The sequence below is a fragment of the Platichthys flesus genome, chromosome 2 (assembly GCF_949316205.1).
Source record: "Platichthys flesus chromosome 2, fPlaFle2.1, whole genome shotgun sequence".
Lineage (NCBI taxonomy): Eukaryota > Metazoa > Chordata > Actinopteri > Pleuronectiformes > Pleuronectidae > Platichthys > Platichthys flesus.
Window position 1 is genome coordinate 18,340,291 of NC_084946.1, and position 25,544 is coordinate 18,365,834.

At 42.8% G+C, this 25,544-nt stretch overlaps 3 protein-coding genes across 5 annotated transcripts in view; 1 reads left to right on the forward strand and 2 right to left on the reverse strand.

Annotated features, from left to right (window-relative positions):
• Nucleotides 1-1,926: 1,926 nt before the first annotated feature.
• Nucleotides 1,927-13,758, reverse strand: mst1 (macrophage stimulating 1). The gene is made up of 18 exons (XM_062404018.1): nucleotides 13,488-13,758; nucleotides 12,878-13,022; nucleotides 11,455-11,570; nucleotides 11,243-11,357; nucleotides 10,320-10,456; nucleotides 9,658-9,778; nucleotides 9,431-9,549; nucleotides 7,470-7,644; nucleotides 6,883-7,013; nucleotides 5,921-6,023; nucleotides 5,380-5,516; nucleotides 5,229-5,261; nucleotides 5,011-5,125; nucleotides 4,849-4,926; nucleotides 3,884-4,030; nucleotides 3,673-3,779; nucleotides 3,240-3,379; nucleotides 1,927-2,299 (listed from the first exon to the last, which is right to left on the reverse strand). The coding sequence occupies exons 1-18, from the start codon at nucleotides 13,540-13,542 to the stop codon at nucleotides 2,138-2,140; spliced, it is 2,136 nt and encodes a 711-aa protein (XP_062260002.1). The 5' UTR covers nucleotides 13,543-13,758; the 3' UTR covers nucleotides 1,927-2,137.
• Nucleotides 13,759-13,912: 154 nt separating this feature from the next.
• abhd14b (abhydrolase domain containing 14B) lies at nucleotides 13,913-17,829 on the forward strand. Of its 3 annotated transcripts, none has more exons than XM_062404051.1 (5): nucleotides 13,913-14,171; nucleotides 15,122-15,336; nucleotides 16,127-16,368; nucleotides 17,014-17,195; nucleotides 17,611-17,829. In XM_062404051.1, the coding sequence occupies exons 2-4, from the start codon at nucleotides 15,123-15,125 to the stop codon at nucleotides 17,191-17,193; spliced, it is 636 nt and encodes a 211-aa protein (XP_062260035.1). In that variant the 5' UTR covers nucleotides 13,913-14,171; nucleotide 15,122; the 3' UTR covers nucleotides 17,194-17,195; nucleotides 17,611-17,829. The 3 variants fall into 3 exon arrangements, with proteins under 3 accessions (XP_062260035.1, XP_062260027.1, XP_062260017.1); XM_062404043.1 differs by having other exon boundaries at nucleotides 13,914-14,171; nucleotides 17,014-17,203; XM_062404033.1 differs by lacking the exon at nucleotides 17,611-17,829 and having other exon boundaries at nucleotides 13,914-14,171; nucleotides 17,014-17,550.
• cacna2d2a (calcium channel, voltage-dependent, alpha 2/delta subunit 2a) overlaps nucleotides 17,489-25,544 on the reverse strand; it is a 144,618-nt gene continuing 136,562 nt past the window's right edge. The window contains exons 30-39 of the mRNA XM_062404065.1: nucleotides 24,983-25,074; nucleotides 24,850-24,897; nucleotides 24,692-24,763; nucleotides 24,450-24,602; nucleotides 24,233-24,285; nucleotides 23,293-23,348; nucleotides 22,841-22,964; nucleotides 22,445-22,554; nucleotides 22,099-22,181; nucleotides 17,489-21,507 (exon numbers count right to left, since the gene is read on the reverse strand). Coding sequence (XP_062260049.1) covers nucleotides 21,385-21,507; nucleotides 22,099-22,181; nucleotides 22,445-22,554; nucleotides 22,841-22,964; nucleotides 23,293-23,348; nucleotides 24,233-24,285; nucleotides 24,450-24,602; nucleotides 24,692-24,763; nucleotides 24,850-24,897; nucleotides 24,983-25,074 — 914 coding nt within the window. The 3' untranslated portion in view covers nucleotides 17,489-21,384. The remainder of the gene's footprint in view (nucleotides 21,508-22,098; nucleotides 22,182-22,444; nucleotides 22,555-22,840; nucleotides 22,965-23,292; nucleotides 23,349-24,232; nucleotides 24,286-24,449; nucleotides 24,603-24,691; nucleotides 24,764-24,849; nucleotides 24,898-24,982; nucleotides 25,075-25,544) is intronic.

The window sequence follows — 25,544 nt, forward strand, 5'->3', positions numbered from 1 at the left end:
CCACATCCTTTCACCAAGTTGTCTGGAAATCTACAATATTTTGTTGTGTTACAAACCTACCAACCAACCAACAAGAAACAGACAGTGGGTGAAAACATAATCTCGGTTGGCAGAGGAAATGACAAAGAAAACATTTGCATATTTTTGAAGCATCACTTGCTACAAAGATTTCAGTCAGCCTTTCCCAGAAGCCTTTTGCAGCCGCTGCTGAGAAAGCAGTCATATATGGATTTGATTAGTCATCCACTAGAAATATTACTAAATGAAAGTGGTGAACACAATCTTAACTGTCAACCTGTCATTTAAGAAACGCCATAAAGCGCAGGGAGATAATAGCCCATCATTATTAGCTGAGAGCACGTTGGACACTTTGGTGTTATTAGTTCCCATCCCTGCAAAAACGTTGTTGTCGTCTTATTGTTCAAGACGAAAGAAAAGAGAAGAAGAAGGAGAAATACAACGGAAAATAAGAGGCAAGGGGTTTGGGAAGTTTGCATTAGAGAGAATTGTGCGAATGTGTGTATGTGTGTGTGAGTGCGTCAGACAGAGACAGAGCGAGTTCAGTGGCCTTCTGCAGGCTGCTGTGTCTGAGATTCGGTCGGACTCTGATCTTGAGGTTTATTTAAGCTGAATTCCGTGGGCTCATCAGGACCGGGTTACAAAAATCCTCCTATAGAACTAGAAAGAATGTGCAGCGCATACAGTTCTGCATAAGGCACAAAGGCATGTCTTTAGAGGTGGGGGCAGGCATCAAAAGACAAGGCAGAGGAGGGATTTCTTTTAGAGGCTGGGGGCATAGAAGGTATTTCGGAGCTCCATTCACTGCCAGGGGAGAGGGAGGGGAGGCGTACAGTTTTGTGGTCGAGGGTGCATTTCTACGGGATGTTAGGGACTTAAAAACGGTTCTGAAAACCCTGCACACCTCCTCTTTTATCAGCTCCTGTCATTATCCTCTGGACCCGAGGGCCTACAATTAGTCTTGATCCTCGAATCGTTCTGGTTTATGGCGAATAAATAACAAAATGTGGCAATTATAGCATTTACGGGCCGCATGTAAACATTTAATAAATTGTCTAAACACTGTAATTTGATTGTGAGCAGATGTAATGCATTAGAGCAACTCCTGCTGTGGGTATGTACAAGTAAAGGTTGCTGTATAAACACATAATTAATGACAATATGGTAAAGCAACAATGTAATCATAGAAAAAACACGTTTTCCTAGCCAAAGTTATGATTTCTGATAAATACTGTACACAGCACATCTGCCTGCATCTCAAATACAGAGAGTAAACTGGGGTTGTTGAGGTGAGGTTTAATTTGAATAACTTCTCTTATTTTAAATAGTTAAATAGTTAAACATCAGTTTATCTAGCTCCGTGTTTTGTCAGATTTTGCCTTAAGATGGTTGTTAGCTTTGATAGTTTATGCTTTTGTTTTGAAGGTCCTGGGCACCAGGGGATTTTATATGTGTGGATAGTCTAGGAAACGGGAAGGGATCATGGTTTGTTACAAAGGAAAGGAAGATAGTAGACGGCAAACCCTTTGTTTTTTTTTTTGTGTTTGATGCAAAAACAGACAAATCAGGAACACAAAATGTGACTCCTGCCCGAACAATGAACTTATTCCCTGTGTAAGATGAATTCCTCGGGTGCCTCCGTGGCTTTTTGATTTAGTTTTTATTCTTTTGCCTTTTCGGATCAAGTTTGAGGACAAACAGTCACTACACATTTTTTTACCAAATCCTCTCTGCTTGACTCCTCATGCTTACATGGTTGTGTTTTGGGAATATAAATGTTTTGGTCTATTTCTGTCTGGTTGCATAAAACAGACGGCTCATTAAGTTAAATAACTCTTCTCATGTTATTTGGTCTGGTTGAAAGAATTACCTTAATGTAAAAGTACATAAAGAAGTTTGACTTTCTCCAACGTTTTATACAACTTTTTATTAAAACAATAATGTTAAATCCCAATGCGGAGAAATTCGGATGTGACGATGCATTTCTATGTATTATTTATAGCTTTAATTGTAAAAGAAATAACTGAGAAGTAAAAGTGTAAATAGCCGACCGAACAAAAACTGCTCCGCTTTGAACGTGGATTAGTTCATTCCCTCGTTGGACGTCAGCATCCGAGTCCTAAGCCATCTCCATGACCTTCTTGATCCAGTCCACGTAGACGGAGACACGGATGAAGATGTTGGGCTGGCCCGGGTGTCCGCAGCGCCTCATGGGGATGATCACACCCTCGAGTACCCAGCAGTCACTGTTCTGACACGCCAGAGGGCCGCCGTAGTCTCTCTGCAGACGCACAGGAACAACACTCCCGAGTCATTATTTGTCTCTGTTATGACTGACTGTCACTGCTGAGGTTGGAAACATCTTGCAGTCACATCTTGTCCAGTCCACCTCCATTAGCCAAATGGTGGATGTGTTTGATTTATAGGAACGTATAAATAGCTGCACAGCCTTTGCTTATAGGGATTTTAATCATCTCATCCCATTCTGAAATTAGTCATTAAAGGAATAGCTGGACATTTTTCTAGCTGGGAGATCAATGAGAAGATCGATACTATGCTGATGTCTGTCGGATAAACATAAAGCTACAGCCAGCAGCCTGTTAGCTTAGCTTAGCATGAAGCCTGGAAAGAGGGGAAACTAGCTAAACGTGTCTCCAGAGTTGACACAATCCACCTGACAGCCTACCTGAAGATCACACACGAGCAAACACCATGACGCCATTAGTGCTGTTTTTGCATTTGCAGTGAAACGTGATACCTGGGTGAACGCGCTAATTTCTCCTTCTTTATTTCAACAGTCTAGACTCTGATGCTGCACTTACCCCGTTATGACGCAGTGTTGGTACGTCAAATGAGCGTTTCTGTATATTGTTCTTTACATCCTGGGAAGGTAGTACAACTTGAGAATGTGTAACAGATACTTTCTCTTTTGTATTGTGCAAGATGCAACACTGGCAAGAGGTGAGAGAGCCTCTCAGTATCCGGCATGTGTGTGACGTCGAACGAGACCCCCCGGCATCATGTAAGATGTATAGCCTACCATTACATGTATATTTCTATATATATATATATACACATCTACTGTATAAATGTATTTGTTAAAGGCAAACTTCAAAATACAAAAACAGGTAAATCAGTGATTTCCCCCCCAACTACAACAATTTCCCTCACAATTGACGGTAAAGTTTTCAAACTGTGCAGAATGTTGCATGGACACCCACCTCACAGGCACCCACTCCGCCCTGGAACGAGCCTGTGCACATCTCATTCTCACGGACACGGCCTCTGAAGTACTGGTTGCATGCCCTGTTGCTAAGAACCGGTATTTGGGCCACGTTGAGTACGGTGGCATCTCCGGTCCCTAGAACAGCAGCGAGAAGGAGGAAGGAGTCAGCAGCGGACGTGTCGAGTGAGATGGAGGACAAGACTAGGAAGGTGGATAGATGTTGAGCGGTTCTCCACAAAGCAACGCCATCTGTTGCTCAGTGGTGTGAATAGCTCTCCCGTTAAGAGACAACATTACTTCTAGGGCAGGATACTTGTTCCTGGGAATCTATTATTAATTATTGCAATAGAAAGCATGTTGCAGTTGCCTGAAGCGCAGCGTGTGGTGAATTCAGCAGCGACTTATCATGGCTAAAGGATTACACTTGCCTTTTGTCTCCCCCCATCCTGCGATCTCACAGGTTGTCCCCTCAGACACAATGTAGCGCTCAGGAGGGAGGCAGATCTGGGAGACACGCTCATTAAACTGGGCAGGACTACAAAAAGAGAGAAGAGGGAGTCAGGGGGAAATTAATGGTATGTCTGAGTGCTTGAGCGTTTGTGTGTGTGTGTGTGCCGGGGACCCTTTGTCAGTACACACTATTCCAGTTGTAGCATGACCAGCTGAGACTCAGAGGGCCCGCAGACGATCTTGGTGAGAGGGATGGTTTGTATGCCGGGCTCTCCTTCTTGTGGATCGCGATACAGTGTCCCCATCATGGCCGAGTAACCCGGCAGGTCCACGTAGCTGCAGACATGTCACAAGTGTTATCATAGCTCAGCATGTAAGTCTGTGAGTAGCAAACACAAAACACAAGCAAACCTGTAAACACTTGGTCACGACCAGATGTGTTGGAAAAACTATTGTTTTGAACTGAAACAGTTTGGGATCACCGAAATGACTTTACTCCTCCATAGGCTGTTTTATATCAAGATGGACAAAGTGTCCCTTCTTCCTCCCACTATCCAGAAATCAGAAAAAATGAGCACTTGAACAGACATCAGTGAGATTATGTTAAGAACTAAAATGACAAAAAACATCCTTAAGAAAATTTGATTTAACATGTACGTTTTATTGACTTTATAGTTCGGTTCACGTCCCATCCATTAACACGGAGGAGGAGTTAGCAGGTGCCTATCCTGCAGCTAGCCACCAGGAAGTTATTGAGTGGTTGTGGCCTCAATTTTTGGGAGCTGGTATGTTGTATATCCTTTCATATGCTACAGTTTTTAGCGGGGTCGCAATTTGGGGGCTGCATCCTTTGGAGGACCCTTCGATTTCGGATAGTCTTCAAATGCGGCTGAGAATGTGACTTTCCACCAGGTGGATCCTTCCCGGCCAACATATCCAATGATTTATTGGGTATTGGTGACGAACTACCTTTCAAAGGCGGAATACAAGGCGAAAAAGGTCCGAAATCTATTTGTTTTGCACCTCAGCCTACATGGTTTCCGGTAACTTCTTTCTTTATCTTGGCTGTTTGCAAGCTGCAGTTCACGAAGTCAAACGATCCCACTGACGCTGATGGGTTGGGCCTTAAAACCGTTTAAATGAACGAAGCTTACCAAGAGGAGAAGCACTGCTTGGTGCTGATCACCCATCTGGGGTTCACCAGGGATCCTCCACAGAAGTGGTTTCCTTTCCTGCAAACAGAGGTCAAAGGTCACACACAGCCCAGCAGAGTGTATTTAAACAGTCTGTGAATAGCTGTATTCTCCCAGACTCACCTGTCTCTGAGACTCACTGTCCACGGCGAGTTTCCTGGAACCCCGTTCACGATGCGCAGCCGGCTCCTCTGGGCACGGTCCTCCCTCTTTCCACACTCAGTAAACTCAACATTCTCTGTGTTAAGGAAAGAGCAAAGATGAAATATGACGGCAATAATACACAAGGACGCTTGTTGTCAAACTCGGAAAGCTTGCTTCATATTCAGTCAGAGACGAACCTCCGGGCTCAGTCAGGGACACTTTCTCTCCAGCTGTTTGAAAACATCAAGAAACAGATGAATCGTTAAATTGCCTGTCAGAAAACTGAAGCTCGGGATGAATATTCACTGAGACAAAGTACACAGAGAGAGTAGAGCTGTGTGTCTGTACCACACTGTTTGATGGCACAGTAGTCAAACTCAGTTTTGGGGTCAGTGGTGTAGCACCAGGGTCCGTGCTGGTCCCCGTCTGGGTTGCGACAGTAATTCTCCGTCAAATTTCCCTCGGGATGTGTTCTTGTGTTGATCCTGGGAAGCACATTGATTTAGGTAAAGCTATAATCAGCTCATAAATGTCACAAAAAGGCAGGATGAGCAATTATGAATTTTCTTTTGTTGAAAAGAAACATTTAGCCTCTGATATGTGCAATTTAAACTTAACTTAGAGACAGGAAAATGTATTTTTTGAAACATGTTATTCTTTTTGTCTGAGTTTTGTGGAATTTTTACAAACATCAATGATTACAATTAAGTTCCCAGTGTTCCTCAAAACAACACTGGAAACACCACATAGGATTAATAGTTATGGATAAAGGACACAGATTCAATACAAATGCAACGAGCGGGGATTTGTTTTTATTTTGGTTGTTACATAAATCTTCTTGCACAACATTTTTTTATCTGTCAGTGTAACACATCGATGGAGGACGCACCTGGTCCGGTGAGGTGTGTTAACGTTCCATTTCTGGCAGGTGATTCCCTTACGGGTCTTACGGACGATTCCTCTGTAGTTTTTTCCATTTTCGTGGTAGCAATCTGAGAAGAAGCAACATCATCATCATGTCAGTGATAAAAAAGCAGTACAAATATTATATGACATCATGAAAGTTCCTGTTCTATGCCCATCCTCATGTATGTAGAGCTGTGTTGACATGACTGAGGACACTGAGGTTGTGTCCTTGCAATTGTTTTTCCATGAAACCGGGGATATTTCAACATGGGGGAGTTTAATTCTATTTTTAAAAGACACATATACATGGTGAGTATTACACTGAATACTTGCCTTTGATTTTGTTATTATACATTAGGGAAAACAATAAATACAAAAGAAGATAAGTATTTGAACACCATTTTAATTATGATAACAGATAGAAACTGGCTTTGTGTTACATTCTGTTTATTATATGGATTTTTCTGTTGTTGGTGTAGGAAATGGACTTATTTCCTCTCTGGTTGAACTTTAATCAAACTATATATCCCACTCTCACGTCCGATGGTTAAATATAAGGCTTCAACCAGCGGCTGCTTAGTTAAACTTAGCTTAGTTTGACTTGGTGTTAAGACTGGAAACAAGATCGTTTTTTTCCCCCTGAACATTAAAGAATCATCCTGCCAGCTAAGAGTACTCCTTCAATGAGCACTGTCCATGTTGAATAGACCATTACAAGACACTGAAAACATATATTTAACATTAACACGTAACTGTATAAATTATAAAAAAGAAGAGATTTGTATTCATGACCTCTGCACCTCCAGATATCCTGGTTACAGCCCTGCATGTCCTCGTGAAGTGAACACAGTATTAGAGTCATTCCAACCCGGGACTGATACTAATCCACTGATGTTGTCAGTCACCTACAACGTTCACTAAAATCTACAAAACAAGCATCTTTACCCTCGGCTTCAATGTCGTCTGCACAGCGTTTGATCTGTAAGCAGAGCGCCGTCCTCATCTCTGGCACAGACGTGAAGCACCAGGGAGCCTCCGACCCATCTGGGTTACGGCAGTAGTTCTCCTCCAAGCCCCTGGATGAGGTGGGACACACAGTCAGCCTCATCACGGATGCACTAAATGACCTGTTACACACATACTACATTCCCCTCGTCCCACTCATTTGGTCGTGGGAAGATAACACCAACACTTGCACTGGAAACGGGAGACGGCTCATAATGGAGTTTGGCAGGATAAGTGTTCCCTGCATCACAAATAAGTTTAATATTCATTTCACATCCGTAATTGCCACTCAGAGAGCGAGCGGCTCTTCAATGTGGCGCTGCTGACCATCTATCATCCTCTGTCAACTGTCAGCAGGGAAATACGATTGCAGGAAATTTCACTGCAGTGACATCTTGACATTAATATTCATGGGAAGCAAACAGAGTACTTTCTCCAACTAGCAGGCAATAAGCGAAGGGTCTGACCCCAGAGCAGTTTCACCTGTTAAAAACTCATTTCAAACACACTCAACTTGTGGTACCTACTTGCACTCATATGTGTTTGGGTAGAAGGGATGCTCGTGGGGATCCTGGTCATCCCACCTCTGGCAGGGGATCCCGGACGTCGTCTCGTTGACTTTGCCACGGTAATCCTCGCCTCGGCCGCGGAAGCAGTGGGTGGTGAAGCTGGAGCGCTGACGTTTCTCGACGCGAACTTCAGCTGGCGAAAAGGAAAATAGTGTTACACCTTTTCCCTGGATGAAGCAGAGGTTTGATTGCTGGATGACGTGGACCCACTTAGCAGGAGCCTTCATGCCAATGGAGGAGAAGAGAACATTCGGTGGATATTTCAATGTATGATCATCAAGAATGACTGGGCTTATAAAGCACAGATAATTTAAATAATAGGATAAAACTATTTTCTTTTAATAAATCTATGATGAGCTGATGGTAATTCTAACTGACCAGGATGGTTGTGAATCTCAAGGAAATTAGATTTAGTTAAAGTGAAAGCAACATCACATTGTATCATAACAAACTATAGGTTACTATATGTTGTACAAATATTAAAATGCTGATTTTATATTATTTATTTTTGTGAAAACAAACGTCAGTGATCATAATTTGTTCTTCACCCAGTAAATGTTATGATAAAGCAAATAAACACAAGCACACATGCATAGCTTTTTCTTTATATGATTTTTGTTTACGAGTGTTATATGATGGAGAGGATTGGCTTCGGGCAGTGATTTCTTTTTCTGGCTACACCACAAGATGGTGCTATCACTACAGACTCTCAGCCGGCAGTGATCTCTGCTCTCAGTAGAAATTCCAGGCTCATCTTACACAACTCGTGTCGAAACTCTGATGAACCTGTGTAGTTATTTGTTTATTGTTCTGGGGATAAAAGTTCAGCACTTTATTCTGTTTGTCGTATCAATTATTGAAGTAGAGGCTGTGGCCTGAGGGTAAGAGGAGCAGCTTGTGACTAGAAGGTCACAGATCAATCCCCATTTGGCAGGAGTTACATTGAGGGAACAAAGTGTGTATTCCAGGTTTTAAGTGTCGAACTAATGTGACCAGAGCATCGACAAGTTGCTTCTCAGTGAAACTACCACGAATAAAAAAGCATTAAAATAATGAACTAGACTCAACCTCAAAACCAAGGAAACATTGACCCAAAGGTAATGATTTTTAATTTCTATATAATTTTATATGAAAAAAATCAAATAACTCACTATTTGTTTATTCCTTTACATTGTGATTTGCTGTGTATTTGCAAAAATAATTGTACTATTGCTGCTGATGACAGCTCTATCACAGTTTAGCAGAGTAAATGGAAAAACAAACAGATTCAAATAAGCTGCATAAAGAGATATAAATGAAATAAACACATTCTTATTAACCTTTAATTAACCTTGAACACTGAGAGACAAAGCAGCGCTCAAATTCACATTTGCACACTTTAGCCACATTTACTCCGAAATCAAAATGATTCTGTGCCGGCAGTTCTGAAATGTCTCCCGATCTGGGAAGTCATTTGCACAAACAACACAAAGGTGATTTTTCTAAATTTAATTACAGCCACTTAATGAGATTCCTTATTTCCACCGTGTTTACCAATGCCACAGGAATTGAACCGATTTAGCCAAACCCGTGAACTAATGAAAAAATGAAAAAACCTGGGCAAAAGATCAACAGTGGAACCAGCCAGAAGGGCTAATGAACCCATGACAAGATGGACAACAACATCATTGAGTCATCTGGGGATTCATCGTTTGGTTTAAAGATGGTCACAAAAAATAAGTACGATTTTTAGCTTGTTCGATTTTTGGGGGCTGAATTAAACATCCTCACAACTGTCCAGCAACCAAAACTAATCATTCTTCAGCCAAAGAAGATAAAAGGAAAAGTAGCGAAACTTGACATTTTTCATAATAAAATGAGAAAAACTGTTCCAGTGCGTAATACTTATAAAGGGCATTCAGGATGTTGCGTCAACTTACTGCACTTGCTGATCTCGCAGTTCTCTCTCTCCACCTCAGGGTCGGTGGTGTAACACCAGGGCACCGGGGAGGCGTCAGGGTTACGACAGTAGTTATCATCCAAACTTTTGTCAGGATACCTGAAATAATACAAACGTGTTGGGTGACAGGAATCAATGGCAAACACAATTCATACGATAAAGTTATTTTGTCTAAGCAGGTATACGTCATGCGATGTGGTTGTGTACTTTTCCGGCTGGTAGATGTGTTGGTGGGGATACTGCTGGTCCCATCTCTGACACTCCCTGCCGCTCACAGTGTGGTCGACCTGTCCTCTGTAGTCTTCTCCGTTACATGTGATGCAAACCTCTGCAAACAGAGACACAACATCACAGTGTCCAAGTCAGAGGTGAAACCCAAACATCACACAAACACACAAGAACTGATGTGTGTTCTTTGCAGGTTTGTGGAAAGTATCGGCATTTGTTCCTAATTACAGGGGAAATGGAGTGTTCAATTGTTCTGCTTTTTAATTGCAACCTTCTTAATCCTTAAACTACTTTTATAGTCTGTGAACATTAAGTATACTAAATGTGCAAGTGTAAAAAATGTCTCTGTGTGTCTTAAAGCATAAACACCATGAACAAATTTTAAAACAATTTATTTGGGTTCTACTTTACTGATTAATCAAAGGAAATTATTCTGATAATCTACAGCTGCTTTTCATCTGCACCTGATGTTAACTGGTTATTTACATTGATAATTATTTCTTATTCATCTAAGTAGAATGAAGGCACAAAGGCACAGAAGTCCCCTCAAATGAAATCAAGCTGCACCAAACTTCCCTAAATGACCCTGAACTGTGACTTATTCACCGGGGAATTGGGAAAGACGTTTGATCTGCATGTACCGTCTTTGCACTGGGGAATACTGCAGCCTTCATAGCGTCGCTCGGGATCTGTGGTGTAGCACCACGGACCGATTCGATCCCCGTCGGGATTCCTGCAGTAGTTCAGCTCCAGGCCATTTGCAGCTGTGGGAGTCCACCTGAGACGGACAGACGGGTTTACAGTGCACACGGGTTATCAGGACACATATCTGAGGTGCTCAGCTCCAGCCATGTCTCTGACTGTGAGGGGGAACTGGGTGTTTGCATCCACTTCAGTTTTTTGACCTCAGCAGCAAAATGAAGGAGCATGCCTCAGACAAGTTCAAACTTGTTGTTATGATTTAATTTTTCCCATTTACACACCAGGAACAGAGCCACGGAACAGAGTCGTATAAACACACAACATTTACTGGAAGAAAGAAGAATCAATGGTCGATTAATGTCTCTTTTTTCTATACCAAGCAGTAGAATGTCACTCAGTACTGCCAAGGCCCACCAGTCCCTTTATGAACCCACATTTATATTTACTACATCTGGATTTATATGTGGATCTGTACTAAATAATATAATTTAATCAAGATCCATGAATTTTTTCTCGGAGAAATCAAAAACACACATTCTCGCAAATGTTGAAGAAAGTGAAAAAAAGAATTCCCTGATCCGGTTCCACACGAAAATGTAAAAACAAGGTGTGCACAGCATTGCCTACAGTACTAACTATTCAATTTGCTATAATTTTGGACAGAAGTCGTTCCACAGATCCGAGCCAGAGATTAATCAGTGACATTAGATTTAATAATTTGTGTCCTGATCCCAGCTGTCTCTGACCTGCTGCGTGGTTTCGACAATATGATGATTACGTATGAAAAGAGTAACAAGGCCCCAAAAGTCCGACAACATCTGAGGAAGGCAAGGTCCTTACTGTGATGTACTGAGTATCTCACCTGTGATCATGAGGAAACTTGGACCACCACTGTTGGCAGGTGAGACCGCTTTTTGTGCCGAACACTTTCCCCCGGTAGTCTTCTCCTTTTCCCACGATGCACTTCCTGACGTAGACTTCACACAGGAACACACGATCAGTTAAACATCTGGGGCGCGACCCCTCACATTGATCCGCGGGACGCCGCACAGTGGGAGCACACCTGGAGCTTACCCTTCTTCTCGTAGAGGTCACAGTTCACGTTCCTCTTCACCTCCGCGTTGCTGCCGTCCCCCACCCAGGGCAGGTGCTTACAGGTGAAGACGGGCCGGGTCTCGAAGTTGAACGCTCTGGTGGTGAGGGAGGTTTTCATGTCAGAGTTGAAAAGCTCATCGGCAGCCACTAACAGGACTCAAGCCAGGAGTCATTTGCTCTCTGAGGACGTTTGAGATCAAGAATGAACATTGAGCTAAATGATAAAGAAATAATAACCTGTCCGAACTTTATTTTACAGAATAAACAATGGAGAGAATATGTGCATTAATGTTTTACACTTATGCTGAAATAATGTTTGATGGATTCAAGGTCTATATATTGTTTGAATTTGTTATTTCTTTTTTCTTTTTATTTATAGATTCAGATTAAGATTAAGATACATTTATTAATCCCAAACACATGCACAGACATGCACAGGCACACTCATGCAGGTAGGGAAATTTAACCTCTGCTTTTAACCCATCTGGTGCAGGACACACAGAGCAGTGAGCGACCATGTACGGCGCTCGGGGAGCAGATGTTGGGGGAGTAAGGTGCCTTGCTCAGGGGCACTAGACAGGGCAGGGAGAATCCTCTTGGATTTTTGGACAGATCAATCCAGGTTCATCTTTTTGTTTTTTTCTCCGTGGAGTCGAACCAGAGACCTTTTACCTTTTCTGCCCATAGCCCAGGTTTCTGCGACCGCCTCTCACCTTTTTTTTTTTTCCATTAGTAAAAGTAAAAGTTATGGTTAAACTGTAAAATATCAAGCCTCCATCACATTCCTTTGTCCTAAGGGTTTGATAACAAGAGTCTCCCCATGGTTCATATCTCTGTTGCTTTCACTTGATTAAAGATTTTGATTTGACCTTCACCCTTTCTGTTGTAATTATTGGTCTGCAGACGGGCGTGTGTCTAACCTCAGTGTCAGTTCAGCTTTTGTATTTGTGTTCAATTTATATCAAGTATGGAAAAGAAAGATGAACTGTTGGATTCCATTAATTTCATTGCTGTGGTGATATCATTATGGTTTCACCACCAGCAAGATGAACGTCCTCAGACATTATATATCGTCTGAGGCAAATACTCCGAGATACTCTGCTTCTGCTTCTGCTTCTTTGTCTTCTATTGTTCAATGAAGTCTCAACTTCCTGCGTTACCTCTGCAATGTCCACAAAACTGTTTTCACAACAAGCCAAACTGTCATGGCTCAGTTTGATCTGGACAGAGACCACGTCTTCAGGGCAGAATACATCTTGATGTGGTGCTCTGAGGGACCTTTCGTTTATATGTGTCTTTGCCTGTTTAGGTTGATTTATTGGAATAGGAACCACATCTCCATATTGGTCAGGCTCTGATAAATAATCCAACCTGCTGGATAAAGGTCTTTTAAGGTGGTCACCTGCAGTCCAGTGACTGGGAGCAGCGTGTGGCACAATCCTCCAGGTTCAGTCCCGGGATCGTCGACACTCGAGCCGAGTTCCAGGCGGTAGGAACCAGCTCCCGGCCCTCAGAGCGCTGGAAGTCGTTCAGGGGGCTGCGGTACCCTGCTCACACACAACAGAACCAGAACCACGGGTCACTCACTGGACTGCATCTATGTGACCTGAATATAATACTGGTCTAAACTGGGCTGCAGGTGCTGACTTACACCAACTGCATCCTTTGGGCCCAGGCCTACACACATATAACCTTTGGACCAGCTGCTGGTTTGTGAGACCAGCAACAAAAAAAAAAAACACAACTGCGACGCAAATACAACAATTTAAAAAAAAACAACAACCCAAAAAACTAAAACAACACACGTAAAGTAAATTATAGGCTGTATTTTTGTGGTTTCTTCATTTGTTGTAGCTTGATCATTAATCTTGGAAGAAGACAGTGACCAGAGGCTTTCACACGAAATCTGCTGCTGTCAAGACACATACAAAAAACAACGTCACTGTGCTCAACAACACAGAGGATTGTAACGTTCAGGGTCATTTCGAGTGAAGAAAGCAACTGTTTCTTACCTGTGACCAGCGGGACAGTCAGTAGAATACAGGACAGCAGCAGCAGCAGCGTCATTGTGTGTGTGTTGTGTGGAAGATAGAGAGATAATAATAATACTGGAGAGAAGCGGCCGGAGAGCACAGACCATCTGGGTTTTGAGGATTGAGTGTTCGATCACAGGTCGACCTGATAAAAGAGAGAGAGGTAGAGAGAGAGAGACAAAAATCCCCCGAGGAAAATCCCCCTCAGAAAGCACAGAATCCAACCCGACCACCCACACGCACACAAGTACTGCACTCAAACACACAGGGGCCCCAATCTCCCCCCCCCCCCCCCCCCAAACACACAGCCAATCAATACATCTGTCAATCATTACTGAGCAGTGACACATGTCCATGCACTTTTTTTTCTTACTCATGCTCCTCCGGCGGCTGTGACCTCACAATTCCTGAAGATTTAACCAAACACTCTTTACACACACAGAACAACACGTGCTGGAATGAAGGGATCTTTAATTTACTGCCAAAATAGAAGCAGTTCTCCAAATGAAACGATAGGCGGCAGTAGATTGGTTTGCAGGAGCTTCCTCCTCCTCCTGTTTTCCCGGAAATAAAGTGAAACTACAACTTTTTTTTTTTTTTTTTTGACTACCTTCACAGGCAGTGCTGCTGCAGCAGTCGACACGTTTCCGCAGAGAGAGTCAGGTAGGAGCAGTTTGATCGTGTTTTGTAAATGTTGTGATAAAGAGGAAAAAGAATTGAGAGTAAATTCAAGTCAATCAAGTGATCAGATCTGAACTTTGCTCTGAGCAGCTGCTGGGCAGGACCCCACGTCTCTGCTGCAAGCTGATCACAACAAATTACCAATCGATCAGTCAGTAATACGTGTCCTTTCACTCGTTCTGCTGAGACGGAGCCAGGAATCTTTCGTAGTGAAATGTTCTGTCGATTGTTTACTTACGAATCTAGCGCAGAAACGTTTTTCAGGGAAGGAAATAAACTTGGCTGCTGTGTCGATGTGAGCAGCTGTCAGACAATACTTTATTTGTTTGATTGTTTGTTTGTTTATATGACATCATTTGGTCAATTCATATTTTGTACATATAATATATGTAATGTATAAAACAGTACACAAGTATCTGTATATATATATTTGATTTGCCCTTTATACATATCGTGGAGGAATATTAACTAATTATAATAATATAATATAATCTTAATGGTTCAACAAACTATTATCTCTGTTATTGATTAGTCTAGAAAGTGACTATATTATATCTATATTTTATAATGCTTGTTTTGTTTGATAGTCCCAAAAAATGTAAAAGTCTTATTCTGGTTCAAACTGTGTAACAATGAGAAAACAAAGAAATCGTCAAATTAGAGGAGCTGGAAACAGACTGTTTTTAGTTTTGCATGAAAAGTTACTGAAAGTTCTTGTTTTTCTGTAAATCATCTAATCAAACCTTCCCTTTTTGTCCTGTGAAAGACTTTCTGAGGAGTTTCCCCTCATCCAAGTCGACCGTCTAAGGATAAGAAGATGTCTAATGTTCAGCTTTAAGAGGCCTCTCATAGAACTGTGTGCTTTGGGGATTGCTCTTGATCTGGTTTGATTCGTGAACACAGTGTAATGTGATTGCTTTTGCTGTGTTCAGGATGTCGGCTGTGAAGATGTCAGAGGGGAGCGTGCAGGTGGACGGCTGCGGAGCGCCGCTGTTCTACAGACAAAGTGAACCCGCCACCGGGGAGGTGAAGATGTCAGTTTTACTCCTGCACGGCATCCGCTTCTCATCAGAGAACTGGCTCCACATCGGCACTCTGGAGACTCTGGCCCGGGCTGGCTGCCGTGCGGTCGCCATCGACCTGCCAGGTGAGTGTCAAGGGAACGAGCCCTTCACTTCTAGGTAGGGCTGCAATATCAGTCCTTAATCCAATCAAGTTTTCTTCTAGTTATATATTTGAATGTGTGATTATGATGTCCATTTAATTTAGTTTTTCTGTATTTTCCTATCTCCTTTCATTTATAAGTATTGCATGCAACTTATTATTACTAGCTGCTGTAACCTTGCAGATTTCCCCAGGGCTTCATGTGTAAATGTATTAATATTGAAACTGTTTTGAGCTCAAATTAATATTTTATCTTTAAAGAAATAATCATGTGACATTAATCATGATAAATACCATATCATGATATAGACTGGTATGGACATTTTTGTATCTTGATATAATTTCTTCCCATAGTGCAGAGCCCTAATCACTTGCATACATATATATAAGGGAATTTGCCTAACAGTTGTAATGGCCGCAGGTTGTTTGTGCAGTGTCCACACGGATGTACAGACGACTATTATTGGAAAACTTTGATGTCAGACAAGTTGTGGAGCGTCTGTTTCTGTCTTTCCCTCTTCTTAGTGGAAAGTTTAAGACATACTGAATTTAATAATATCTGTGTTGGGTATGTAGGTTCAGATTTTAGTTATTATGGTTGAGAAGGGGTTTTAATGCACCATAGTGCGGCTTGTGTGTCACAGCCACTGCTACTGGGCGGACTGGTTGGTCTGTAGGTCTCAGAACAGGTTAATCTGGCCTCTCTTTAGACAGAAAGTTTGCTGTACTCTAAGTTTGCTTCATTAGTTCTTTCTCTCTCTCTCTCTCCACAGGACTCGGCCAGTCTAAGTCAGCCGAGGCCCCGGCACCAGCGGGACAACTGGCCCCTGCGAGTTTCCTGAAGGATGTGTGTGAGCAGCTGGGCCTGGGCCCGGTGGTGGTGATCAGCCCGTCCCTCAGTGGGATGTACTCGCTCCCCTTCCTCCTCCAGCACCAGGCTCTGGTCCGAGCCTACGTCCCAGTAGCTCCCATCTGCACCGACAAGTTCACAGCGGAGCAGTACCAGACTGTGACGGTACAGTCCAGGATACGACCCTGCTTTAAATTCTTTTGTGGTTTCCTTTCTCTGTAAAACCGTTTTTTTTTTACAGTATGTGTGCTTTTCATTTGCTCTTTAAAGTGAAACTTTATAAACCGTGAATGTCAAGTGCGACTTCCAACACGGTCCTGGTCCGCTTTTAAGAGGCACTGGATTTTGACATGTAACCACGAGGAGAGTAGATATCAGGACTTCTTTCAACATTAAATCTGTGCGACGGCAAAGTGAAGGTGCATAAACCATGAAGGAGACGAGTGAGTTACAGAAATGAGGAAACGGAGCAGCAGTGATTCTGCAGCTCTGACAGATTATGGTGCCTCAGTGTCAAAATATAGCTCAGCCACTAATTTGACTTTTTTTCGTTTAATCTGCAGTTTTTAAGGGGTGAAATAATGAATCTGTTGTTGTACTTTGCGTTATATTACATTTATCTCAGAGTACCGTGACGTATAAGTAAATCTAATCTAAAAAACAGTTGATGAAAGCTAATATTAGGGTCTGTCTGTTTTTAGCCTCTCTTGTATTTACCAAACTTTTGTTCATACAGTCACACCTAATAAAATAAAATGTAGAGCATCTTCAAAGTCCCTTTAGTAACGGGCTGGATTCTTTCCCCTCCAGGTCCCATCGCTCGTCGTCTACGGGGACCAGGACGCTCAGCTCGGAGAGGCGTCGCTCCGCAACCTGAGCAATCTGACCAATCACAGCGTGGTGGTGATGAAAGGGGCGGGTCACCCCTGCTACCTGGACGACCCGGACACGTGGCACAAAGCTCTCACAGGCTTCCTCAACACGCTGTGAAGGTGTGAAGGTGTGCCACGGTGGAGAGATGACTCCGGGTTTTTATTTACACTATCTTTTATAAAAGAGGTTAGAGGATGCAGGACAGATGCCGACCTGGCTCATCTCCTGAAGGGGGAACTAGAGAGCGATTCGTACATTATGTTGCCTTGATACTGCACCATAAAAACTGCTCGAGCCACATTTAGTATTGATTATTTAGTAGATTGTAAATTTTCATTTCAGCAGATGAAATAAATGAATCCGCTGTGTCTCTCTGTGAAAAAAAAAAAGAATCAAACACCACACGTGGAAATGAAGTGAAAAATATGAACATTATTTAATAACTGATTCTCTGTAATAAACAATTTGAAAATATTTTACAAGGAGTCACAGACACAATATTTTACAAATTTTGCCCTCTTCTTTTTTTTTAAGCTTCATCTGTACAAAAGAATGGAGCGACATGGACCAGTGCCCAGAAAAGAAGGAGCGAAATCTTCCACACACACACACAAACATTCACACTCACATACGCACAAGAAATTAAATCAAAGAAATCAAAAAACATTTTGACTTCATATCTCAAACTTATCAACACTGCTGTCTTCCTATATTTTTTTTTATTTCACTTAAAATTGGACTGATTTCACTCTTTTTTTCCTCTAAATGTTATTTTTTTTCACACACTTGTCAAACAGGGTCACATAGCACCAGACTACAGACTACAGAATCACATACACACGTGTCCTTCCCACAGAGACGCACCGACGTGGACGCAGCCGGGGTCGGAAGGGGACGTCATTGAAACCCTGACATTGCGTATGTCAGGGCTTTGTCCTTAACGATTACCCCCCCCCCCCACCCACTGGCTTGACCAATTCACTATTTTTCTTTTTTTTCCTTCCATTTTGTGGCAAAAGCTAAATTTGTCAAACCACAGAAATCCTTTACGTGGTCCCTTACGAAGGAGACGTCTTCTGTCAGGCTGCACACACGGACGTCACGACATGATTCCTCCATGACCTTCTGTCTGACAGGCCCATGCTGCTCTGTGGAGACCCACTCCCTGAGCGTGCCTCTGCTCTGACATCCCGTCCCGCTCACAAAGAAAAAAAAAAAAACCCCACCTGGGATAGTTACGCCCTTGGTTTATTTTTTCTTTCTTACTTCTGCCTGGTGATCGACATCTCCCAGCTGGGCATGAATAAGTGTCCTCACGTGTTTTACTTCTATGCGTGTGTGCATAACGTCTCAGTGCAGGTGCACAAACTGTACAGGCCCACATGTTTACGTGTAAGTGCGCGTGAGACGGTTTGCGTACGGAGCCGGGGGAGGAGAGGAAGTCGCAGGGGGTACATTTCCACAGGCACGTGTAGCGTTCATTTACAGAGAGTGGAAAAAGGCTAAATACAGACAGAACCAATGGCACAGGACAGAGACAAACGAATGCCAGGAAAGTACAACTGCATCCGGCATCAGGTGACCAGGCCCCTACCCACACTAATTGGAAAAACCCGAAATGTCAAAGTTTTTTCTTCTAACAGTCTTTTATTCTCTAGAGTCTGGTTTATTCAGAGCCGCGCTGCAGTTACTGTGCCGGCATGTTTGCCACATCAAACGGTACCAACTACTGTACAGAGTGTGCAAGCTCAGGTTCAAATCATTGTGTGAATCTTCCCACTTGAGCCATACAGTGAGGTTTTAGGTGTGTGTGTGTGTGTGTGTGTGTGTGTGTGTGTGTGAGAACATCGACACTTTTGATATTTGTTTTTTAAACTCCCACCGGCTTTCAAGCATTTACTCGCACAGGCATCAATCAATAGCGGATCATTCCAAGACGTTGAAAATACAAAACTAGAGCTCACTATACTTACTGCAGAACACCAAGAGAGCCCGGAGGAGGCGAATATTTTGGAGGATCTATTTTGTGTGTGCGTGAGAGAGAATGTGCAGTGACAGGGGAAGGGGACGCGTCTGAGCTCCGTGCTGTGTTAACACTAAGGCATTTAGAGAGGCTTTGTTATCTATGTTGCATCTGAAACAGAAAACACTGATGAACTACACATTCTTTCGTAAAAGCTCTGCTCCCTTGGATCGATATTTAGGCAGACGGATGTTTGAAGATGGATTCTCTTTTCTTTTTTTTTTTTCTCTTTTTAATTTCTGTAAAATCCCTTTTTTTTTTTTTCTCAACACCAACACTAGATTTTCTCCTTTGCGATATAGGAACAGAAAAAAAAAAATGGCTATGCTACCACAACTGTCATCCCTCAGACACACTCCATTTAAAAGACATTCCCTTTGAGGGGTTTGAAACGCACACCGACACACACATACACGCGCACACACTAACACACACGACTCAGGCAGAACTATAGCAGTCAGGTGGCCCTAAAAACACTCTATGGCCAGTTAAGTCGCTGTATACTGATAGTGTATCATAGCTCTATACACGGCTTTGTAAAGGAACGGTATAGTAGCTCCATATGGTGGCAGTCAGGTGGTCTCTGGGGGGGCACAGCGACCACAGCCGAGAGAGCGGGTACATTAAGCTGGAGCTGGTCAGTGATCAGCTGTATACTCAGCGGATTCAGTCTTTCAGCTTCTTGCAGCCTCCAAGATGGCTGCGCAGTCAAGGTACTACACAGTGGCTCTACTCGTATGCAGCCAATGCATTCCAAAACAAAGTGCATCAAGGCACTATGAAACAGAGCGGCTCCTAAACACGGGAGTCTAAAATGACTTTGCACACATCGTGATGATCGAATGACGGATTACAACCAGAGAACTACTCACTGCACGCCATCACCATATTTAGTGGCCTCTTCTGCACTTTTGTTGGAAATGTCGATAAGCCCCCTGTCCCCCAGCAGCGAATGATTTTGAAGTTTGAACAGCATCAGTCAAAGGTAATATACCCCCCCCCCCAGAAAAAAATAGGAAAACAACCCCACCTTGAGCTATTATAAGAGAGTAATGAGGAATAGATGTTGGTACGTTTGTTATGTAAAGCACACTCACACATCGTGATGAGGAGTGCTGGGTTACTGTAGAAGCCTCGTGAGGATTGGCAGAGGTGAGCTTTTTTTTTTTTTTTTTTTTTCATAATATCAGTCCAAACCAGAGGTCAGAATGGTCATTTGATCATAAAGGAGAAAACTGCACGACATCGACAGCGCTCCAGAACAAACCTGCAGCAACCGAACACTGATTCGTGTTTCTACAGTCAGATAAACATGAGCCTTGGAACGTAAATATCAGGAAAAAACACTTCAAGAAATGCAATTACCATCATGTGATTACACTAATCCCCAGTGGATGTTTTTCAAAAGCATTAATCTGTAATTAAGGAGCTGCACAAAATGAATCAGCGTTCGGTTTCTGACCGACTCCTCCTCTTGAGGTTTATCCTACATCTAAATCAGAAGCCGTTTCTTCTAGTGTTTTGGCTAAAAAAATAAAGACCACATGAAAGTCTATCTCATTTTGGCAAATAGATATAGTGCATAAATTAATTAATATTTTTTTTTTGTTAACACCTAATGACTTCCTTTGTTAAATCAAGACCTAAATATACTGTATGATTGGAATACTCGTCACTTCAGCGGTTTATACTTGACATTTTGAATACTTGACAGTTCATATTTGTTAAATCTTTTGCGGTGGATGTTAGTGGTCGAATGGTCTGCAGCCCCACACGAGCGGCGAGCCACAGAGCAGCAAGGCTCTTTGATGGAGGAGAGAAGAAGGAGGACAGCTCCCGGCGTCTGTCTGACCGACAGAGGTGACGGTGAGCAGGTGACCTCAACTCTCAAGTCTGTGTGAGGCGGAGACCCGACTTGTCCGTTTAACCCCTCCCTTCTCCGGATGGTGGACGTGGCGGAAGGTGGACGCAGGGGCGGGGTTCGGTTTTCTTTTCGGACATTGTCTCTGATGACCCAGGTGGTGCGGCACCACCTGCTCTTCCTGCAAATGAAGGTTAACTGGCTGAGGACCACAACGGCCCGGCAGTTGTCACTATGCGACACAAATTGAAGCAAGCTGGGTAGCGTGGCACTCGTGGGCTTCCGACCTTGCTGTGATGGGTAGTCCCATTATAACCTATGACTATAACACGGGGTGGGGGCGTAGGAGGGTGGGGAGGTAGGGGGAAGAGGGGTTTGAGGGGACGGGAGTGGAGGAGGGCAAAGGGGAGGCCTAGTGGAGGAATTACTGTAATAGCGAGATAAAGTGGGGGCTGATAGCCGGATAGAGAAGAAGCAGCTGAATCAGCAGTAAAGTGTAGAGAGACGGACGGAAAGAGTGACCCCGCCCACAGTCTGACGTGTTCTCCTGGTGGAAGAGAAAAGACACATGTCACTTTTAAAACTCTGGAGAACAGCCATATATTTATTAGTCAAGCTTCTATTTATTGAACATTTGTCATTCATGCGGTTTCTGTCTGCGTGTGGCATAAATGGGCACAGCAAAGTTAGTATTTACAAAGTCTCTTCCAAAGTTCTACCAAGGACCGTAACATCTATATGGATGTTTTAACTACCACTGTTAGCAGCACTAAAAAAGCTCTTATCTGCACACTTAGCACTCGCACTGATAGTGGATGGCAGAATACACAGGTTGTTTAAGGAGGATGGTTTTTTTTGTAATTTTTGTTAAGGGGGAGGACGACCCCCCCCCCACCCCCTAACAATCATCTATTGAGTATATCACAATATAACTCAAAATTTTGGAATTACAATAAGAGTGGGTCCGGTTTTAAAAGTGATGAACTGGGTTTAATTGTTTTGTAAGAAATCAAACTCTTTCTATGTTTAAAGAAAATCATCCAACTTTTTCAGATTCGAATTCAAACTTTCGATTCATGATATTGTTTTCCCTCACTAGCTATTTTGTGTTTATTGATATTGTGTGTGACAATCTTACAGCCGTGTTGTAGTCGAAGCAGGTGGGCGGTCCTTTTCGATAACGCGCCACAGCCGGTTCTTCACACGGATTCTCCTCTTTAACTGGAAAGTGACTCAATTAAGGAACATTTCAAATCCCTTGAAATATTTCCGCAGTGTTTCATCACTCGCCCACACGCCGATTCCTCCAGCAGGCCTACAGATGTAAATGACTGGTCATAATTCACATCACCGTGATAAAAATAACCTTGAAATGACTGTGAAGCATCTGTGGCTACGCAGGTATGCTAATGAGGAGATAGAATCTGGTGATCTTCTTCTTCTTGTCTGCCAGCTGGTGGACAACATGGAAAAAAAAAGGATACACTCCTCTTCCTCCTGGGACAGCTTCTCTATCTCACAGCTGTTGCACGGCATCTTCTCTGCCACCACAAACAGTAAGTTGGTGTTGTTTATCCTCTTGGCATGAATCAGCCTGCAGAGAGAGGGAGAGGGAGAGGGATAAAGAGAGAGAGGGAGCGTGTGAGAGAGAGAGACACCTCTGTCAACAACCCCCTCGGTTCGCTCACATCACGCACTCATTTACTAATGGATCAGTGATATTCATGAGACAGTCTTATACGGCTCATTTAGCCAATGATGCGAGCGTTTCATTAAAGCTGAAACGTGTTCATCATCAGCTCCAATAAAAAGATCTATCTTTCTGACACAGCACGGTTCTTTGTTGTGTGTGTGTGTGTTTGTGTGTTTGTGGTTCAGACCTGGAGCAGTTGCCACAGTCCTGCAGGATGTTGTAGGAGCTGCTCAGATTACTTAAGTAGTACTGCGTCTGTATCATTACACAATTCCGCTCTTTGGAATCGATTCCGTCTGCGTCCACCTCATCTGCAGCGTCACCAGGGCACAGAGACACGCAACACAAGTCACTTCAGCTGATGTTTGTGTTTACTTCAGCTTAGAACACGGTTTAACTCTCCATTCCCTCAGATAGTAGTTTGCATTTGGAGTTTGTGCCCTGAGGCTAAATTACATTCAATCTGATGACTTCACAATTGGTCTCCAAAATAAATGAAAAAAACATTTTTGCACATCCCAGACTGTCATGATGCGAAGTATAATTATTGAAAAGTGTAGCTGACAATAAACAATTAGACAAATAAAATAAAAAATACTGAACTAACATATATTGATCCAATACCGAGTTTGTACCGACCTGTGGTGAACCAACTGTGATAAGCCAGTCCGTATATAAACTGCTGGAATATGGACCTGTGGAGACATAACAATTTATAAATGTTAAATGTTGGCCAAGTAAAAGAAGCTACAAACTTCCCACACTAATTGTCTAACTGATGGAAGAGAAGGGAAGCACAACACTTTAAGCTCCGGTTCACTGACACAGCCTCCTCTAGCTGTGCAGCAGGAGAGATACCGTGGAGCGCCTGGATTTTATAGCTGAACTATGACCAGGATGCACACTTTATATTTCTCTACGTGACACAATCTGATGTTCTCATATCAAAGATAATGAACTATGGTATTAAGGTATAAGGAGTCTTGCAGGTATTAAAACAGGAGATGAATGCAGATGGGAGTTAAGCGTGAGGCAGCTGTATCTGTACAGAGGCCATGAATAATATATTTCTTGTAAGATGTATTGAAATATATAATTAGAGATGTTCTGATAAGAGCAACGCCTCCAATACTGCTGAAAATGCCAGGTTGGGAATCAGTGAGTATGTGAATCTATGTTACGATCAGAAACCACATCTATTTGGTTCATTAAATTCACTCAGATATCTGGTGTTGTAGTGTAATTTGGAAATATCCCACAGATCCCAGAAGTAAAACAGCAGCATTAACCACGTGCAAGGCTTCACAACACGCGCAATATGCTATACATCAATGATGGTGATTATCATTTCCATACGGGATTAGTATCAAACAGCTGTTAAAATACGTTGTTTTTTTTTTAACTCTCTAGTATGAAATCAATACTATCGGCCGATGTGCAAACTTTAAGTATCGGAAAGACAAAAATGTTATCGGAACATCTCTAGTAATATTGTTCGTTAGGTATAAAAAGGATAGGTACAACACATGTGGACTGTTGTGTGTTACTGTTGTTTTTATCACAGCTCAACAAATCTTACCATGCAGCTGCTGACGTCCACCAAGCCACGTTTACAAAATCGGCAATTGTCGGCTGCAGAAACAGGAGAAATGTGAACATACAAGTCAGAGCAATACATGCTGATTTCAATAGTCTCGATATACGTCCATCCATTAACTCTGTGCATCATCTTTTCTTCTGCCGCCCTCATTAATTGCATCTTGTCCTTGCATCTAGTGCCGGGTTTCTGTTCTCACCACAAACACTCCTCTGGGTGCAGCTCCAGCTTCACTGTTGGGCAACCGTTCACACACAGACTGGTAGTCGAATGACCGCTTGCGGTTGTAGAAGGAATTGTTGTAGAGAGCGTACATCAAGTCGGCGTCCACGTCACCGAAGAAAACCCCCACCTGTCGGAGGAAAAGAAACGCTGGTCATGTTCTGTGTAGAGATCAGAGCTAAGATGTGGTCGGTGTGGATATGGATTTAATAGCTTCACCTTGTTCCAGTCGTCCTTCTGATTGGACATGATCAGGAATGCACCGTCGTCTATTAAGTAACACAGGAGATCCTGCACACACAGGCGAAATGAGACTGATAACTGGAAGCACATGGGGAAACAGGAAATTCATTCAAAACATTGTCTGGGATACTTACCTCACTGTTGGCTTCACAGTCCATTTCACAGACCCTGTTAGGTCCACACTGAAGAGGAGAAAAATTCACGGCCATTACTTTAATACTTTCATTCACAAAGTTGATACTTTTTACATAATTTTGAAAATATTACCGTATTTGATCCTTGACGGTTGTCTGTGTGGTTACTGGCAAGAATCTTGAACTTGTCTGTCCAGGCTTCAAGGTCTAGTTTCACTCCGACCACTGATGGAAAGAAAAGTTGGGAGAAGAGATTCAGTGATAAAGGTTTAAAATATAAAAATAATTTAAAGAATTCTCTCCAGGCATTCTTAGGAGAACCCCACTTGGCAAAAAGGGGTTCGGCAAGGTCACAGTGACTTTGACATTTGACCTCCAAATTCTCATCAGGTCATTGTTGGGTCCAAGTGGATGTTTGTGCCACATTTACATAAATTCCCTCAAGGTCTTTTTGAGATGATGCGTTCACAAAACAAAACACATGTTATGTAGGGTCACAGTGAGCTCGACCTCTGACCACCAAATCCAATCAGTCCATCCTGGAGTCCATTTGAAAGTTAGTACCAAATTTGAAGATATTTCGACATGGCGTTCTTGAGATATCGAGTTTGCATGGGAACAATGTGACAGACGGGCCGACAACCTGATATCTAGCTGCTAGGCTGTTGTCGGCGCAGAGGCGTAAAAAGACAAAT